The sequence below is a fragment of the Cibotium barometz genome, chromosome 4 (assembly GCF_041138505.1).
Source record: "Cibotium barometz isolate CiBa-2024 chromosome 4, ASM4113850v1, whole genome shotgun sequence".
Taxonomy (NCBI): domain Eukaryota; kingdom Viridiplantae; phylum Streptophyta; class Polypodiopsida; order Cyatheales; family Cibotiaceae; genus Cibotium; species Cibotium barometz.
The window spans coordinates 25,677,129-25,695,409 of record NC_141049.1 but is presented as its reverse complement, the minus strand read 5'-3'; the positions used below and the strand labels follow the sequence as shown (position 1 = coordinate 25,695,409).

Here is an 18,281-nt window from a genome sequence, read left to right as displayed (position 1 = left end):
TATGACCAGCAATGATCGGTCTCGCAAGATCAAGTCTCATCTACACAAGGATGAGGTTTCAATGACTTCAAAGCAAGCCTCTACCCTGCAAGTCAGGAACAGAAAGAGATGTACACACAAGAGAGACTGGCAAACATGATGGAAATGTATATGTGATGCATGCTTCCCATGGGGAAAGTGAAGGGCGTGTTAGCCGCCGTAGTTTGCCTATGGAATTAGCCAAGAAAGAACCCGTCATGGATTGAAAGTTATGCATAATTTTGAATCCTTTTGTGAATGCAAGTGATAAGAGGCCATCTTTTTTTTCTTTTCTTTTTTTTTTCGGGAAAAAGATCCTTCTATTAGTTAATGAGAAAACGCCATAAGGCTACAAAGCTCACCTCGCAAGGAGGGATAAAACACAGTGAACTCCTGAGCTCCACCCCCGTGGCTGGCCGCTCTCTGGGGGGGGCTACCTAGTAGTACATGTGGGAGGTGAGAAAAGCCAGACTGGAGGCCTGTAGTGCCAAGTGACATCCTCGCCCCTCGCGGTGAGGAAAGGGCCAGGGTGCCAAGTGCGGAGGAAAGCCTTGCGGCGCCCTCTCATGCGATCCGAGTCGCCCTGGAGTTTCCCCCAGTGTCCTCTCAAGGTGTGAATGATGTCCACCCAGAGGGCCTGTATGACCTCCGCCGGTGGAGTCGCCTGGCGGTCAATGGCCTCCCTGCATCGGGCTCTCCATATGTGCCAAGCCGTCATGCTACTGATCATCTCCCATCTGTGCCCGACCCCCTCCTGAGGGGCTGCCGATGAGAAGTCTGGCGTCGGAACCACCGCCATCGCCCTGTCAGAGACCTGGATGGTCGCGCTGCCAGGGACGTCCTCATATCCAAGGGCCGGGCCGCTGTCCGTGGCCCAAGCCACCGCACCCCACGTCACCAGCATCTCACCTGGTGAGCCTGCAAAAACCATCCTGAGAGCGCGCTGCCAGACCTGCTGAGCCTGTGGGCAATCCCATAAGCAGTGCCGCTGCGACTCCTGTGCATGGCCGCACCGAGGGCAGGACGCTGGGTGTCTGCCAAAAGCTAGCCATGCCCCCACAGCCAGTCCTCTATGCGCTGTGAGCCAGAGAAAAAGCGTCACCTTCCGGGGCCGGAAGCTGGCCCACAGGCGCTGCCAGAAGTCCCTAAGAAAGGCAGGGGAGAGCCCCTGTCGCCGCCAATGCTCGGCCGCCGCCGGGGTGCTCGCTATCCTGTGCCTCTGAATCCGCCGCCCCAGCCTCGCTGTGTACTGAAAAAAGGGGATGCCTGGGCTGGTAGGGGCCAAGTAGGGATCTCGCCAAAACCACTCACCTGGATCCCACTGAAGGCGAATAAGAGGCCTGCTGTCCCAAGCCCATAATCTCCAAGAACAGTCCTCTCCTATCGAGGCCGGTGAGGGGTCTACATGCCACTGTCTCTGATGAAAGCCGACCACCCGCACCCTCTGAAGAATACAACCCTGGAGCCCATCCAAATCTAGTCGTGTCCTCTGAAGCTGGCCACCCTCTCCCACCTCGAAAGTGAGTGGGGCGACTCTCTCCGCTGTGCCGCAGACCGCTAGAAGGATCTCATGCCGAGTAAAGACACCCATCCACTGTGGAGGTGGAGGGTCCTGTACTGGGGTCCGCCACTCCCGGGGGATGGCCGCCTCAATGTCCTGTCTCATCAACTCTCTGCCCCTCATCCCACTGAGTCTCCTCTCCTGGGCCTCAAGAGGCAGCTGCTGAAAACATATCCAGTCGTCCAGGGACTGGGCTGGGCCGGAGCTCAAAGGGCCCCACGACACGTGAGACCGCGATCCAACCATATGGCCACTGGGAAGTCGAATCAAGGGGTTCCAGATCAATGGCTGCCTCAGGCGCTCCTCATCGGTGCCCGGAGGAGTCTGGAAGAGTGACGGCCTCAGATGCGACCAGGCCCTCAGAAGGCTAGCTGCAAAACGCTCCTCGAAGCCAAGGCCCACTCCTCTGGATCGCTGCTCTGTAAAGATCCACCTAATGCTGGGGGTCCAGGGGCCGCTAAGAGAGGGGGTGCGGCTGAGCATCCTGGAAACAAGAAACTCCTTCCACGGCTCAGCGCCTGGCAGGAGGCCACGAACTACCAACTTGCCAAGCAATGCTCGGCTTTGGCAAATAGGATCAACAATGCCCAGGCCGCCTCTCTCCCTCGGCTGAGTGATCACCGCCCATGCCACCTTGGCCCTGGCGGGCCGCCCGTCGCCACCGGACCAAAGAAAGTTCCTGATGAGCCGCTGCACCTGGCCAATGCATGCCCGAGAGAAGGCCCAGCAGGAAGTGATGTACCACATAGTAGCAAGCAGAACCTGGTTGGCCACAACTACTCGGCCAGCCAGAGATAAACGAGCGGTACTCCAATACAGAAGCTTCTTCCGAATGCTCAGAAGAAGGGGGGCTATCTGCTGCTCCGGAGATATGTCAATGCCCACATAACATCCCAAATAACGCACTGTAGTGCCAGGGGGCAGCCACTGAAAACCGTCAACTGGCCTCCAAGTCGGGGGGGGGCATAGAGCTGACCCACAGCCCACACGACTTGTGCCAGTTGATCAAAGCGCCCGAAGCTCTGCAAAACCTGTCCATGGCTAAGGCGAAGCGGCGGAGGTTCTCCTCACCTCCCTGAAGATAGACAGCACTGTCATCCGCAAACTCCGAGTCTAGGAGCTCCTCCGAGGTACGGATGGGAAGCTGGAGGCCCCGCAAACCTGTATCCTGTGCCGTCAAAAAAGTGCTCATGGCCTCCGCCACAAAAAGAAAAAGAAAGGGCGCTAAGGGGCACCCCTGCCGCACCGAGCGCGAGAGCTGGAACCTCTCTCCGCGCACGCCCTGTATCAGCACCTGGCTATGAGCCGATGAGTAGAGTGCAGAGACCCCACGGATCCACTGAGGGGGGAAGCCCATCCTCTCCATAGTGCCTTCCAAGAAGGCCCAGTCCACCCAATCATATGCCTTCTCGAAGTCGAGAAGGAGCACTGCCAGATCCTCCTGTCGAAATCTAGCCAGAGCCGTAGCCTCCCAGAAGGAGAAAATGTTATCCAGAATGCTCCTATCCTGGATGAAGCCAGTCTGCGTGGAGTGGATGATGTCCGGAAGGTGAGGCTGAAGCCGCCTGCTGATCGCCTTAGCTAGGACCTTGTAGGCCGTGCCTAGCAAGGTGATCGGTCTCCACTGTCTAATCTCCAGTCTGTCTCCTCCCTCTTTGGGGATCAAGTGGATCAAACCCTCAGCCATGCTGTCCGGCATGACTCCTGACTCCATAATCTCCTGGAATGCCAATCTGAAGCCCCTGTGTAAGAGGCCCCAGTACCTCTGGAAGAAAGCCACCGAAAGACCGTCCTCTCCTGGGCATTTGCCCCGAGGTAATGCCTGAAGAGCCTCCTCCAGTTCCGTATCCGAGAAGGGGGAGAGAAGGGAGTGCTGTAAATGGGCCGGCACAACCGGTCTCGTGAAGCTCCAGACTGCCTCCCGAGCCTCTCTCACCCTGTCATCTGCTGGCTCAGCAGAGAGAAGGTCCCTGTAAAAATCTGTGGCTATTGCCCGAACCCTGGGGGGATCCACCACAACCTGGCCATCAGCCTGCCGGAGACGCCTGAGACCCTCTCGTCTGAAGCGAGGCCCTGTCGCCTCAAAGAAATCTCGAGTCACTCTGTCCCCAGCCTGTGTCCAAAAGGAAGCCCGAGCATGGAATCGGAACTCCACCCTCCTCTCCTCGATGGATCTGATCTCCGTGCGAGCTGACTCCATCTGCTCTGAGATCCAAGGGCTCGTAGGATCCCTCTCCTGGAGTCTCTGGAGGGAAGCTAGACTCCTCCGTAGGCTCCTCTCCTGCTCTCTGAAAGCCTCCAGCCGGTCCAAGGCAGCCTGTCTGAGCATCTGGCTAATCTCCTGCAAGCCACTGGCAAGATCGCTGGCTGCCGATCCTCTCCTGAACTGCAGCTCCTGCCAGACCTGCTCAACTCCGATCGCAATCTCGGGCTCCTTTATGAGACAATCTGGAATCCGGACGCTCTGGCTCTGCTCTCCTCTCGAGGGGTCCTCAATCTGGAGAAGCACTGGATAGTGATCTGAAAACGAGGAGCCTGCAAGTATGCCCACTGTGCCACCTCTATCACAGGCCCACTCATCAATGTAAAACCTGTCGATGCGGGATAGGTTAACCCCTGTGGCCCGTCTATCCGAGCGCGAGAAAGATAGGCTCCCCTGCAACCTGCCAAACTCCGGGAGAGTCCACGGATCCTGGCCTCTCACCTGAAGCACTAGTTCCTCCCAGGCAGCTAACTCCGGCCCATGAATGGTCTCCTGGCTGCCCCCCATCCTGTCCTCTGCATCCTCCAGCATGTTGCAATCCCCTCCGAGGCACCAGTGGTCTGCCAAGGGGAGGGACTGCCTAATGGTGCTCCAGAACTCGGCTCTCCCGGTCGCCCCATTAGGGGCGTAGAAGTTGAGGAAGCCAATGCGGTCTTCCCCAACCCGAAGGATGATCCACTGCGCACGACCCTGGACCAGAATGCCAGAGTCCACAACTTCAGATAGAAGCTGCTCGCTGACTGAGATGCATACTCCACCCTGGTTCCCCTGGGAGCCATATGCCGGTGACCAAAAAGTGTGACTCCTGCCAGGCAAGATCTTCCCGCAGGTGCGGGTACGCCCAGCAGAAAGGTGGTGCTCCTGGATAAAAGGATATCGATGGGTCCTCCAACGAGAGCCCTCTGGATCTCCTGGCGAAGTCTGCCCCGGCCAATGTAGCAGCGATGTCCACCGAGACCCTGGATGTTCCATGAGAGGATCCTCATGGATGAGCTATGGCAAGTGAAGCAGCCTCCACTGGCTCACCCCTCTCAGCCGGCCCGGATGATCTGCCCTCCACTCTTTGAGTCTTGGGCGCCGGCTTGGAGGGAGAGTAATCACTGTCTGTCCGGGTGCGGAGTCTCTCCAAAAAAAGGGTGACCTGTCTCTGTGTCCAGCCCCACTCCGCCTTCGCCCTGTCCAGGGCATAGGCGTGAGACCAATCCTCTGCATATATGTATCTAAAGGTAGGCTGCACCCTCGGGGCGGCATGGAGGAGAATCAGAAGCACCGCCTCAACTGAGGTGTGGACCGGATCCGCCCGCCAGTCTCCTATACCAAACAGGCTCATGCGGGCTGAGTGTAATCGGGTCTGCAATAGGTCCGTGAGCCCCAAGTCACTGAAGTGATGAGAAAACTCCAGTATCTGATCACGCAAAACTTCCTCTACAGAGTTGCAATCCCATGCTGTGTCTGGGGCAACACTGAGAGGAAAGGAGAAAGCCACCATGCTGCTCACCACAGAGGGAGAACGAGAGGGATGGCACACCACGCAAACTCGCAAGGGCGCGACCAGTGTCTCGAACGGGCCAGCATCCAGCTGGAGGCACCTGAAAAAACCGTAATCCACTGGTAGCCCCATCACTCGCGGGGGCCCCCCAGGGGAGGCTGGAGAGAACTCTGTGGCGGGCGAGGCGAGGATCGCCATCTCCACCGGCCCGGAGTGGCGGTGGAACAGCCGCTGGACTGAGCTCTGGCCTACCCAGCTGCGCTGCCCCGGGGCAGTGGGTGGTCTGGCGAAGTATCCTGGAGAGGCCGAGGGAGGGATGGGGGCTCGTGGCGAGGAGGGGGGAGAGGGTCTCCTGCTGCAGGGGGTCCGGAGGCGGCATAACGTGAAGGATGAGCCCCCTTGCGGGGACAGGCGCGTGCGAGATGGCCCATCTCCCGACATATGTAACACTGGCCGGGGAGGCCCGAATACTCCACGCGCTGTATCATATGTCCTCCAGAAAGACAAGGGAGAAGGATCGTCTTCGGGAGGGACTCCGGTGACGGAACCACAACCCGAATGGCCGGGAGTCCTGCTGCCCGAGCAATCACTGAAGCCGCTGTCTGAGGCGTCTCCACCACCTGCCCGAACGCCTTGCCAATGGATGACAAGAGGGGCAAGTACTCCCTACGGAGTCCAGGAAAACAGATAGTGACGGGGAAACCTGTCGCGCCTGCTAGCGGGTCAGAAGCGGGGTCGAAACCATGAGTCCATCGCGCCAGGAACGCCCGGGAAGAGCGGAGGGCAATGGGGCTCCACCTAATAGTAGCCACGTCCCAAAAAATCCACGCTGACGATCTTAGCGGGCACGCCAAAAAGGCTGCCTTGCAGAAGGTCGCGAAGCTCTCTCCGCATCGGACGGCTACCCACTATCTTGCAGACCAAGGAGGAGGCCTCAAGAGCGGAAACTGTGGAAACAAACAACTGAAGATCTTCAGCTGTGAACTCCAGACGGAGACCGGAATCGGCAGGGTTAGTCGGAGCGGCTTCCATGGAGTCCTCCAGAGGGAAAAAGCCAGAAACCGGGGTCACCAACGGGAGGGACACAGCCCTGCGAGGAAAAAAGAGAAGCGGCGGGTTACAGGATAGCGGGGGCGGGGCGCGGGGGGGGAGCTGAGGCGGGGAGGAGTTAACGGTGGGCGGAGGGGCGGGACGGACGGGAGGAGAAAGAGGGCGGAGGGGGGAGAGGTGGCGAGGGAGAGAAGAGAGGGGGAGGCGAAGGATGATAGAGAGGCGGAGGAAGAAGGAATGGGGAAGGAAGTAAACGGCGGGGGGAGAGGCGGGGAATGCAGCGAGGAGGGAGGCGAAGGAAGAGAAGGCGGGGGGGGAAGAAAGCGAAGAAGAGGAGGGAGGCGGGGGAGTGGAGGCGGGGGGGTGAAGGCGGGGGAGAAACGCGAGGCAGAAGGCGGAGGGGAGGCGGCGTAGAGGGGTGCGATGAAGAAGGCGGGGGAGAGGGCGGAGGAGACCGCGGAGGGCTGGCGGGGGGGGGGGAAGGTGAGGCGCGATGGCGAGAAGCAGCGGGGGGGGGGAGAGCGGAGCTCGCAGGCGAGTCAAATCCTGTTTGATCCCAGTCTTGGTGAAGGCTCCTATGAAATCTATCTCCGATAAGAGGCCATCTTTGCACAAGTCATTGTTGCATAGGACACATGCCTCATGCTGCATTTTTCTCGCCTGGTCATATCATGCACCTACTGCTGCCCTGGAAGAGAAAGATAGATAAGGTGGATCACCATGCCAAGAGGCTAATGGAATTTAAGGCGAGTGATAAGTCTGTCAAGTTTGAAGCTTATCATGGTGAATATGATGCGAGCACGGCAATGGCTTTCATAGCCCAGTTTGATATTGCCTTCAACGATGAGGTCTGAGAAGTCAAAGATTCGCCATGTGAGCATGTTTCTAAAGGGCTCGGCTATCCATTGGTGGATCACTGAAAAGCTTTCAGTAGCCCTGTTCAAACATGGAAGGACTTCACATGCCACAAACCATGTCAGAACACAGGGCATTCACACGGCTCACAGGTGGGTGTCTCCTGCCCGTGAACTGGACATGTCATAGCAGGCATTCACATGAAAACAAGTCACGCAAAAACAGTTTCAAGCAGGCAGAGATGGAGCTGCATTATGCAATGGATATATCTCCCATTCCTGTAGAAGAGCAGGTACTCAAGCAGGTACACGGGAGTCGATCCAGGTACTCAAACACGTATTAGGTGTTGCAGGTAGGAGTAGGTTCAGCCAGTACGACATGTACTGCAGGAACAACAGGAACCGTCAGGTACAGCAGGTACAATCAAGTATAGCAGGTACACAATAGGCACAGCCGGTTACAGTGGGTACTCAGCAGGTGCAATCGAGTACAGTGGGTATTCAGCAAGTACTCAGTAGGTATGGTCGGGTACAATAGATACAATCGAGTACAGCAGGTACACAGCAGATTCAATTCGGGTCAAGCAATACGTGCATCCAAGTACAATCGAGTACAGCAGTAGGTGCAGCCTGGTACAATCGGATACATCAGTAAGTGCAGCTTGGTAAAGTCGAGTACAAGGTGCAAGTCAGTACAACAGGTGCTGTGTACGGCGGTAAGGAGCAATCGGCGGCTTTTTCTTTTCAACCTGTGTGGAAGTCATCTGGCATAGGGAGAAGAAACCCAAGAGATAGATGCACCTGGATACGTGAGGAGGAGTAGGAGTAAGTCGTGGGAAAGGTGGGTGGAGAGGAGGTGGAGTGGGGTCCAATCCCTTTATGCCATGTGGCATGGCCCACCAAGATTAATGGTGGGCACCTCCATTAAGTGGGCACCGAAAGGGTTTAAATGACCAAAAAGGGTGCCCAAAGTTTGGCCCACACATGGCCCTTGGGCCCCGGGCACAACCCAATGGCCAGTCCAGACTTTAATAAGTATGAACGCCCAAAGGTTACAAAACCTACACCCAATATTTAAAGGATTTGAACGCCCAAAGGTTATAAAACCTATACCCAATATTGAAAGGGTTAAACAAGATGCTTACCACCTCTTCACATGCCACAAACCATGTTAGAATACAAAGCATTCGCATGGTTCAAGGGTGGGTGCCTCTTGCCCGTGAACTGGACATCTCATGGCAGGCAATCACACAAAAACAAGCCACGCGAAATCAGTTTCAAGCAAGCAGAGATTATTGGTATTGTCTAGGGTTAGCATAGTGCAGAGCTAGACGGCTATGGGGGGGGTGAAGCTCCATCCTAGAGAGAGAGAGAGAGAGAGAGAGAGAGAGAGAGAGAGAAAGAAAGAAAGAAAGAAAGATATATTAACGTCCTGTCGAGGCCAAAGCTGACCTATAGGACAGATCAGAATACATCTTTGGTTACAATCCACTTCGGGGTATCGGTTAAAGAAAAGTGCATGTGGGATCAAAAAGAAACTAACTTCAAAGCTCTCATGACTCATGAGAGTTACATGTTACAATGGTAAAATCACCATGTGCTTAATGTGATTAGATATGTATAAGTATCAAGTTCATGTCCTTCAAAAGGAGGGTGGACCTTTAAAATCTTTGATGATAGCTTTTCCTCCTCTATAGACCGCCCACTTCCCTTGTTTCCTTGCTTCTCTGACTTTGGCCAGTTCCCCCGCTCTATTCTTTAGTTGTAGTGGGGTCAACTCATCAGAAATCCACACCGAGGTACCTTGCAATGATTTAGTCTGCTTCATTACCTTGATCTTATCAATCATATCATAGTATCGAACCCTAGCCTGTTTCCCTTTAATTTGAATGTCAGTTGGGTCACCAAGGTCTATAAAAGGTACCACTTTAGTGAGTCGTTCCTTTATGATATCTACATCCAAGATGTATCCCTCTAGCTGTTCATCTGTGTTGGTACCTACTGACCAATCTTCTGGCAAGCCCCCAATTCGAACAAAAGTTTCCAGGCTTTTGACCCTTTCATTTTCTTTCAGGACTGACAGTACTTCACTGACAAAGTTCTCTGATTTTACCTGAGGTTTTGTGCTTTCTTGTTGTGTTTCCTGTATTTTTTGGGTTGCTTCTTGGGCTGCTTCCTGAATCTCCTGCTTGTTCTTGATGTCCTGCAATTGAGCTTCGAGGCCAGCAATCCTTGTTTCTTGACTGGCAATCTTTGTTTCCTTGTGTGTTAGCTCAGTTTTGAGGGTGGAGACCTCCTGCTGCAATTTCTTCAGTTCTCCCATGATGAAGATCTCCCATGGGGATTGAGGTTTGATAAGGGGTGGAAGGGGGGGTATGAAATGTTATATTAACGTCTTCAAAAGGCGATAATGACCTATGAGACCAAAAAGTTACATCATGGTGGATCTGATACAATGTCTGGATAAAAAACCAGAAAATGAAAATAAAGATGATACTACTGGCACCTAGAAAATGAAACTGGAACTGGAAGGTAAACAGAAACCCTTATAGGGTGTGGGGGAGGTACGCTATGGAGAGAGAGAGAGCCGAACTCGACCTATGAGACAAATCAATGTACAACTGTCAATGTCTTCCGGATGTCCAGAAAAAAAAAAGGACAAAATGAACATGAAATAAACTATGAAAGTACTGAGCTAGTGGGGGGGTGTGATGGATGGAGCACTACTGCTAGAGGCTCAGTATGCAACCTATATGCGCAGGGTATACAAGAATGCAATGCAAATCTGTCTAGCTCCAGCAAGTACCATAATGGGGGTGTAATATGTGATACATAGGCGATGGCGAGGCAAGAATACCTCAAAGCATGATCTCCGGGTGTGAGTGTAAGTGGACTAGCCGCTCTTGGATATGGTACTGATGTCGAGCCCGTATCTCTGTGATCTCCCTCTGGGAGTCTGGTAGCTTGGTGCTCTCAGTCTCCGTCTGGCTCGGAGGTCCGCAGCGCGCTGAAGTGTAACCCCCTCCTGTGTCAGGATAGGCACTGGGATAGATCTCTGGAAGAAATCAGTGAGCTGGAGCTGTCGCCCACCTCTCCCTGTGGTATGAGTCCCTAGCAGTGTCTCTCTGTGGCGCTGTGTCTCTAGCAAGAACTGGCCAAATCTGCGAGCTGTAGAGACAAAAACAAGGCTTTTAATGAGAGATAATGTAACACTACTCAATGATGGATTTGATTGATGTAATTAAAATGAAGTACAAGCCCTTGTTATATAGGCCTTTCTCACATCAAACCATTTGACCCTTATTTAATGCATGCTTATCCACCCTCCTAAGAGGTGGTTCACACACAAGTGCACACACACACTACCAACATTTTAACGGGTTGTTCACACACTGTTACACACATATAAGCTTTGACTTATCCTAACAACCCCCCTTAGGAGCAAAGGTGCTGAGACCCCAACACAAAGAAGATACTACCGCCGGCGGAAACGCCCGGCCCGCAGGGTCCGTCGCAGACGCCAGCAGGCAGCACAGGCTGGCGGACAGGCGACTCCGGTTGGCGTACAGGCACCTACCCGCACTTATGCTCCTGTCAGGGATAGGCGGCCAGCAGGTCCCACCCCGATGGACGAGGATTCAGACTCAGTGCCCGTTGAGGTCGCTGGTGGAGCCTCCCACGTGGAGACCCCGCTCCTGCCTCCCCCCGCGGGGGACCCCGCCCCCTCCTTGTAGCAGATTCCTGAGGATCCTGGGCCGCACTCTTCGACCCCCGGCTCCCCTTCCCCTCACCCGGAGAGCACTCCTTCCACCCTCCCCTCTCCCCCCCCCAGCCCCCCCCCCCTCCCGCCTCCCCCGGCGGCCCCCCCTGACACCTATCCTCTGGCAGATGCCTCTCCATCCTCTCCTCGCTCTCCCCCCTCCTCGCCGCGAGCCCCCATCCCTCCCTCGGCCTCTCCAGGATACTTCACCAGACCACCCACTGCCCCGGGGCAGCGCAGCTGGGTAGGCCAGAGCTCAGTCCAGCGGCTGTTCCACCGCCACTCCGGGCCGGTGGAGATGGCGATCCTTGCTTCGCCCGCCACAGAGTTCTCTCCAGCCTCCCCTGGGGGGCCCCCGCGCGAGTGATGGGGCTACCAGTGGATTACGGTTTTTTCAGGTGCCTCCAGCTGGACGCTAGCCCATTCGAGACACTGGTCGCGCCCTTGCGAGTTTGCGTGGTGTGCCATCCCTCTCGTTCTCCCTCAGTGGTGAGCAGCATGGTGGCTTTCTCCTTTCCTCTCAGTGTTGCCCCAGACACAGCATGGGATAGCAACTCTGTAGAGGAAGTTTTGCGTGATCAGATACTGGAGTTTTCTCACCACTTCAGTGACTTGGGGCTCACGGACCTATTGCAGACCCGATTACACTCAGCCCGCATGAGCTTGTTTGGTATAGGAGACTGGCGGGCGGATCCGGTCCACACCTCAGTTGAGGCGGTGCTTCTGATTCTCCTCCATGCCGCCCCGAGGGTGCAGCCTACCTTTAGATACATATATGCAGAGGATTGGTCTCACGCCTATGCCCTGGACAGGGCGAAGGCGGAGTGGGGCTGGACACAGAGACAGGTCACCCTCTTTTTGGAGAGACTCCGCACCCGGACAGACAGTGATTATTCTCCCTCCAAGCCGGCGCCCAAGACTCACAGAGTGGAGGGCAGATCATCCGGGCCGGCTGAGAGGGGTGAGCCAGTGGAGGCTGCTTCACTTGCCATAGCTCATCCATGAGGATCCTCTCATGGAAAATCCAGGGTCTCGGTGGACATCGCTGCTACATTGGTCGGGGCAGACTTCGCCAGGAGATCCAGAGGGCTCTCGTTGGAGGACCCATAGATATCCTTTTCATCCAGGAGCACCACCTTTCTGCCGGGCGTACCCGCACCTGCGGGAAGATCTTGCCAGGCAGGAGTCACACTTTTTGGTCACCGGCATATGGCTCCCAGGGGAACCAGGGTGGAGTATGCATCTCAGTCAGCGAGCAGCTTCTATCCGAGGTTGTGGACTCTGGCATTCTGGTCCAGGGTCGTGCGCAGTGGATCATCCTTCGGGTTGGGGAAGACCGCATTGGCTTCCTCAACTTCTACGCCCCTAATGGGGCGACCGGGAGAGCCGAGTTCTGGAGCACCATTAGGCAGTCCCTCCCCTTGGCAGACCACTGGTGCCTCGGAGGGGATTGCAACATGCTGGAGGATGCAGAGGACAGGATGGGGGGCAGCCAGGAGACCATTCATGGGCCGGAGCTCGCTGCCTGGGAGGAACTAGTGCTACAGGTGAGAGGCCAGGATCCGTGGACTCTCCCGGAGTTTGGCAGGTTGCAGGGGAGTCTATCTTTCTCGCGCTCGGATAGACGGGCCACAGGAGTTAACCTTTCCCGCATCGACAGGTTTTACATTGATGAGTGGGCCTGTGATAGAGGTGGCGCAGTGGGCATACTTGCAGGCTCCTCGTTTTCAGACCACTTTCCAGTGCTTCTCCATATCGAGGACCCCACGAGAGGAGAGCAGGGCCAGAGCGTCCGGATTCCAGACTGTCTCATACAGGAGCCCGAGATTGCGATCAAAGTTGAGCAGGTCTGGCAGGAGCTACAGTTCAGGAGAGGATCGGCAGCCAGCGATCTTGCCAGTGGCTTGCAGGAGATCAGCCAGATGCTCAGACAGGCTGCCTTGGACCGGCTGGAGGCCTTCAGAGAGCAGGAGAGGAGCCTACGGAGGAGTCTAGCGTCCCTCCAGAGACTCCAGGAGAGGGATCCTACGAGCCCTTGGATCTCAGAGCAGATGGAGTCAGCTCGCACTGAGATCAGATCCATCGAGGAGAGGAGGGTGGAGTTCCGATTCCATGCTCGGGCTTCTTTTTGGACACAGGCTGGAGACAGAGTGACTCGAGATTTCTTTGAGGCGACAGGGCCTCGCTTCAGACGAGACGGTCTCAGGCGTCTTCGGCAGGCTAATGGCCAAGTTGTGGTGGATCCCCCCAGGGTTCGGGCTATAGCCACAGATTTTTACAGGGATCTTCTCTCTGCTGAGCCAGCAGATGACAGGGTGAGAGAGGCTCGGGAGGCAGTCTGGAGCTTCACGAGACCGGTTGTGCCGGCCCATTTGCAGCACTCCCTTCTCTCCCCCTTCTCGGATACGGAACTGGAGGAGGCTCTTCAGGCATTACCTCGGGGCAAATGCCCAAGAGAGGACGGTCTTTCGGTGGCTTTCTTCCAGAGGTACTGGGGCCTCTTACATAGGGGCTTCAGATTGGCATTCCAGGAGATTATGGAGTCAGGAGTCATGCCGGACAGCATGGCAGAGGGGTTGATCCACTTGATCCCCAAAGAGGGAGGAGACAGACTGGAGATTAGACAGTGGAGACCGATCACCTTGCTAGGCACGGCCTACAAGGTCCTAGCTAAGGCAATCAGCAAGCGGCTTCAGCCTCACCTTCCGGACATCATCCACTCCACGCAGACAGGCTTCATCCAGGATAGGAGCATTCTGGATAACATTTTCTCTTTCTGGGAGGCTACGGCTCTGGCTAGATTTCGACAGGAGGATCTGGCAGTGCTCCTTCTCGACTTCGAGAAGGCATATGATCGGGTGGACTGGGCCTTCTTGGAAGGCACTATGGAGAGGATGGGCTTCCCCCTTCAGTGGATCCGTGGGGTCTCTGCACTCTACACATTGGCTCATAGCCAGGTGCTGATACAGGGCGTGCGCGGAGAGAGGTTCCAGCTCTCGCGCTCGGTGCGGCAGGGGTGCCCCTTGGCGCCCTTTCTTTTTCTTTTTGTGGCGGAGGCCATGAGCACTTTTTTGACGGCACAGGATACAGGTTTGCGGGGCCTCCAGCTTCCCATCTGCACCTCGGAGGAGCTCCTAGACTCGGAGTTTGCGGATGACACTGCTGTCTATCTTCAGGGAGGTGAGGAGAACCTCCGCCGCTTCGCCTTAGCCATGGACAGGTTTTGCAGAGCTTCGGGCGCTTTGATCAACTCGCACAAGTCGTGTGGGTTGTGGGTCAGCTCTATGCCCCCCCCGACTTGGAGGCCAGTTGACGGTTTTCAGTGGTTGCCCCCCGGCACTACAGTGCGTTATTTGGGATGCTATGTGGGCATTGACATATCTCCGGAGCAGCAGATAGCCCCCCTTCTTCTGAGCATTCGGAAGAAGCTTCTGTATTGGAGTACCGCTCGTTTATCTCTGGCTGGCCGAGTAGTTGTGGCCAACCAGGTTCTGCTTGCTACTATGTGGTACATCACTTCTTGCTGGGCCTTCTCTCGGGCGTGCATTGGCCAGGTGCAGAGGCTCATCAGGAACTTTCTTTGGTCCAGTGGCGACGGGCGGCCCGCCAGGGCCAAGGTGGCATGGGCGGTGATCACTCAGCCGAGGGAGAGAGGCGGCCTGGGCATTGTTGATCCTATTTGCCAAAGCCGAGCATTGCTTGGCAAGTTGGTAGTTCGTGGCCTCCTACCAGGCGCTGAGCCGTGGAAGGAGTTTCTTGTTTCCAGGATGCTCAGCCGCACCCCTTCTCTTAGCGGCCCCTGGACCCCCAGCATCAGGTGGATCTTTACAGAGCAGCGATCCAGAGGAGTGGGCCTTGGCTTCGAGGAGCGTTTTGCAGCTAGCCTTCTGAGGGCCTGGGCGCATCTGAGGCCGTCACTCTTCCAGACTCCCCCGGGCACTGATGAGGAGCGCCTGAGGCAGCCTTTGATCTGGAACCCCTTGATTCGTCTCCCCAGTGGCCATATGGTTGGATCGCGGTCTCACGTGTCGTGGGGCCCGCTGAGCTCTGGCCCAGCCCAGTCCCTAGACGACTGGATAGGTTTTCAGCAGCTGCCTCTAGAGGCTCAGGAGAGGAGACTCAGTGGGATGAGGGGCAGAGAGTTGATGAGACAGGACATTGAGGCGGCCATCCCCCGGGAGTGGCGGACCCCAGTACAGGACCCTCCACCTCCACAGTGGATGGGTGTCTTCACTCGGCATGAGATCCTTCTAGCGGTCTGCGGCACAGCGGAGAGAGTCGCCCCACTCACTTTCGAGGTGGGAGAGGGTGGCCAGCTTCAGAGGACACGACTAGATTTGGATGGGCTCCAGGGATGTATTCTTCAGAGGGTGCGGGTGGTCGGCTTTCATCAGAGACAGTGGCATGTAGACCCCTCACCGGCCTCGATAGGGGAGGACTGTTCTTGGAGATTATGGGCTTGGGACAGCAGGCCTCTTATTCGCCTTCAGTGGGATCCAGGTGAGTGGTTTTGGCGAGATCCCTACTTGGCCCCTACCAGCCCAGGCATCCCCTTTTTTCAGTACACAGCGAGGCTGGGGCGGAGGATTCAGAGACACAGGATAGCGAGCACCCCGGCGGCGGCCGAGCATTGGCGGCGACAGGGGCTCTCCCCTGCCTTTCTTAGGGACTTCTGGCAGCGCCTTTGGGCCAGCTTCCGGCCCCGGAAGGTGACGCTGTTTCTCTGGCTCACAGCGCATAGAGGACTGGCTGTGGGGGCTTGGCTAGCTTTCGGCAGTCACCCAGCGTCCTGCCCTCGGTGCGGCCATGCACAGGAGTCGCAGCGGCACTGCTTATGGGATTGCCCACAGGCACAGCAGGTCTGGCAGCGCGCTCTCAGGATGGTTTTTGCAGGCTCACCAGGTGAGATGCTGGTGACGTGGGGTGCGGTGGCTTGGGCCACGGACAGCGGCCCGGCCCTTGGATATGAGGACGTCCCTGGCAGTGCGACCATCCAGGTCTCTGACAGGGCGATGGCGGTGGTTCCGACGCCAGACTTCTCTTCGGCAGCCCCTCAGGAGGGAGTCGGGCACAGATGGGAGTTGATCAGCAGCATGACGGCTTGGCACATTTGGAGAGCCCGATGCAGGGAGGCCATTGACCGCCAGGCGACTCCACCGGCGGAGGCCATACAGGCCCTCTGGGTGGACATCATTCACACCTTGAGAGGACACTGGGGAAAACTCCAGGGCGACTCGGATCGCATGAGAGGGCGCCGCAAGGCTTTCCTCCGCACTTGGCAGCCTGGCCCTTCCCTCACCGCGAGGGGCGAGGATGTCACTTGGCACTACAGGCCTCCAGTTTGGCTTTTCTCACCTCCCACATGTACTACTAGGTAGCCCCCCCCAGAGAGCGGCCAGCCACGGGGGTGGAGCTCAGGAGTTCACTGTGTTTTTTATCCCTCCTTGCGAGGTGAGCTTTGTAGCTTTATGGCGTTTTCTCATTCACTTTTTTTTTATCCCTCCTTGCGAGGTGAGCTTTGTAGCTTTATGGCGTTTTCTCATTAACTAATAGAAGGATCTTTTTTTCCCCAAAAAAAAAAAAAAAAAAAAAGATACTACCACCTACGCCATCCACCCTGCTTAAGAGCTAGACTCACCATTTGCACCTTCCGTGCCATGGTAGTCTCTCATGTCACGGTAAGACCGAGGAAGCTAGGGCCAGCACTTAGTCACCCCTTGGCTCCGAACTGGGATAAGGGAAACATGAAGCCTCTTATAAATCAAGGCACACAAAAGAACATAGATACAATAAAGTTTCCAGGACAGAGAACCCTTGTTGACTCAAACACATAGGGTAAAGAACTAAAATGCCCACTCTTGGTCTATCTTATCGAGGGAGATCTGGGTTGTTTGCTGCGCAAAATTCTTCTACTTCCACCTCTTCAGCCGACTCCTCCCGGTCCTCTGCAACAAGGTTAGTATGGTGCTTGGCTTGCTCTTTCTCCATCTTTTTGAAGCAATTGGCCTCTTTGTGACCCATGTGTTTGCAGTACCTACACTGTATTTTCTTGTTGTTCTTCCAGTTCTGAGCTCCGACAAATGCCTTGTTGTAGCTAAGACTAATCTCGTTGGCTTCCTCCTCCTTTAATCTTCGGTCCTTGTCAATTAGTAAAGCCACCATGTCATCGAAAGATGTTGAAGCTATATGCATGACTTCAAGGAATTGCTGAAAGGACTGCCACTTTGTCTTCATCATCGCGCTCTCACAGTAGAGAGCTGTTGGACTAGTGAGTAGACAAGGTGGTCACTTAACGCTTCATTGTCAAGCATTTTCAAATCATAAAACTTCAGCAGAACACTGTAGATTTACTGATTTTGTTACCAAAGAGAGTCTCCAATTTGTCCCAAATTTACTTGGCAGTTTGCTTGAAGTCTATGTGATGAATGAGAGTGTCTGCGAGGCTGAGGCCGATCAATGCAATAGCTCTTTCATTTCAGTGCGTCCACTGTATTTGTTTGTCAAGCTCCGTTGCTCTAGGATCCTGATCATCTCCAGAAATCACACCCCACCCTCCTCCTCACATGAGAAGTTGTTGCATTCTTGTCTGCCAGGTTGGGAACCCGCTATTTAAGAACCCCTTGACAAACGAAGAGATGGCAGATGTTGGCAGTGCCATAGAGAAGTGATGTAGGTTTTTTTATAAAACCCCCAAATTAATGGTGTTGCAAAACCTTCAGTTTTGGTGCAAGAAGATGATCTTGCAAAAACCCCTAAATTTCAGTAAATATAGAAGCATTGATCTGATGATTTTACGATGCATGTAAGAAAGCCCCACTTTGTTGAAGTCATGGAGCTGACATGGCAGTCTATCGGGCATCAATTGTAGTGGGCATATATGGGTGATGGGCACACAGGCACGTGTTGATCCATAGCTTGCAAGCCGTAGGAACAAGCACCACAAGCAGTGGGAGTGGGAGCCTCGGGCAGTGGACTGTTTAATAAGGCTTATTAAAGCCTTATTATATTAAGGCTTAGCAAGCCTTATAATAAAGGCTTAACACGCTGTACACAGCAGTTCAACGGGCGCCAGCCAATGAAAAAAAAAAAAAAGGAACCAACGGCAACAAGATATCAACGATAGCTAGTGAAGAGAAAAAAAGGAGTGATTGCAAAGGATGGGAAGGAGAGGAAGAATCGATGGCCAGCTCTCATACCAATTATTGGTATTGTCTAGGGTTAGCACATTGCAAAGCTAAACGGCTATGGAGGGTGAAGTTCCATGGTGGGGGGGCGCGCGGGGGAGA

General features: G+C 55.2%; 2 protein-coding genes across 2 annotated transcripts in view; both read right to left on the bottom strand.

The window, feature by feature from the left end:
- The window catches only part of ORG4 (OBP3-responsive protein 4 (ORG4)), an 89,101-nt gene that overhangs the window by 21,241 nt on the left and 49,579 nt on the right, over window positions 1-18,281 (bottom strand).
- On the bottom strand, window positions 8,620-9,558 carry LOC147639092 (uncharacterized). Its single transcript, XM_086783653.1, has one exon. The coding sequence runs from the start codon at window positions 9,556-9,558 to the stop codon at window positions 8,878-8,880; it is 681 nt and encodes a 226-aa protein (XP_086639779.1). The 3' UTR covers window positions 8,620-8,877.

Bases quoted from the DNA above. Each gene is read 5' to 3' on its own strand.
- LOC147639092 (XM_086783653.1), bottom strand. From the start codon at position 9,558: ATGGGAGAACTGAAGAAATTGCAGCAGGAGGTCTCCACCCTCAAAACT.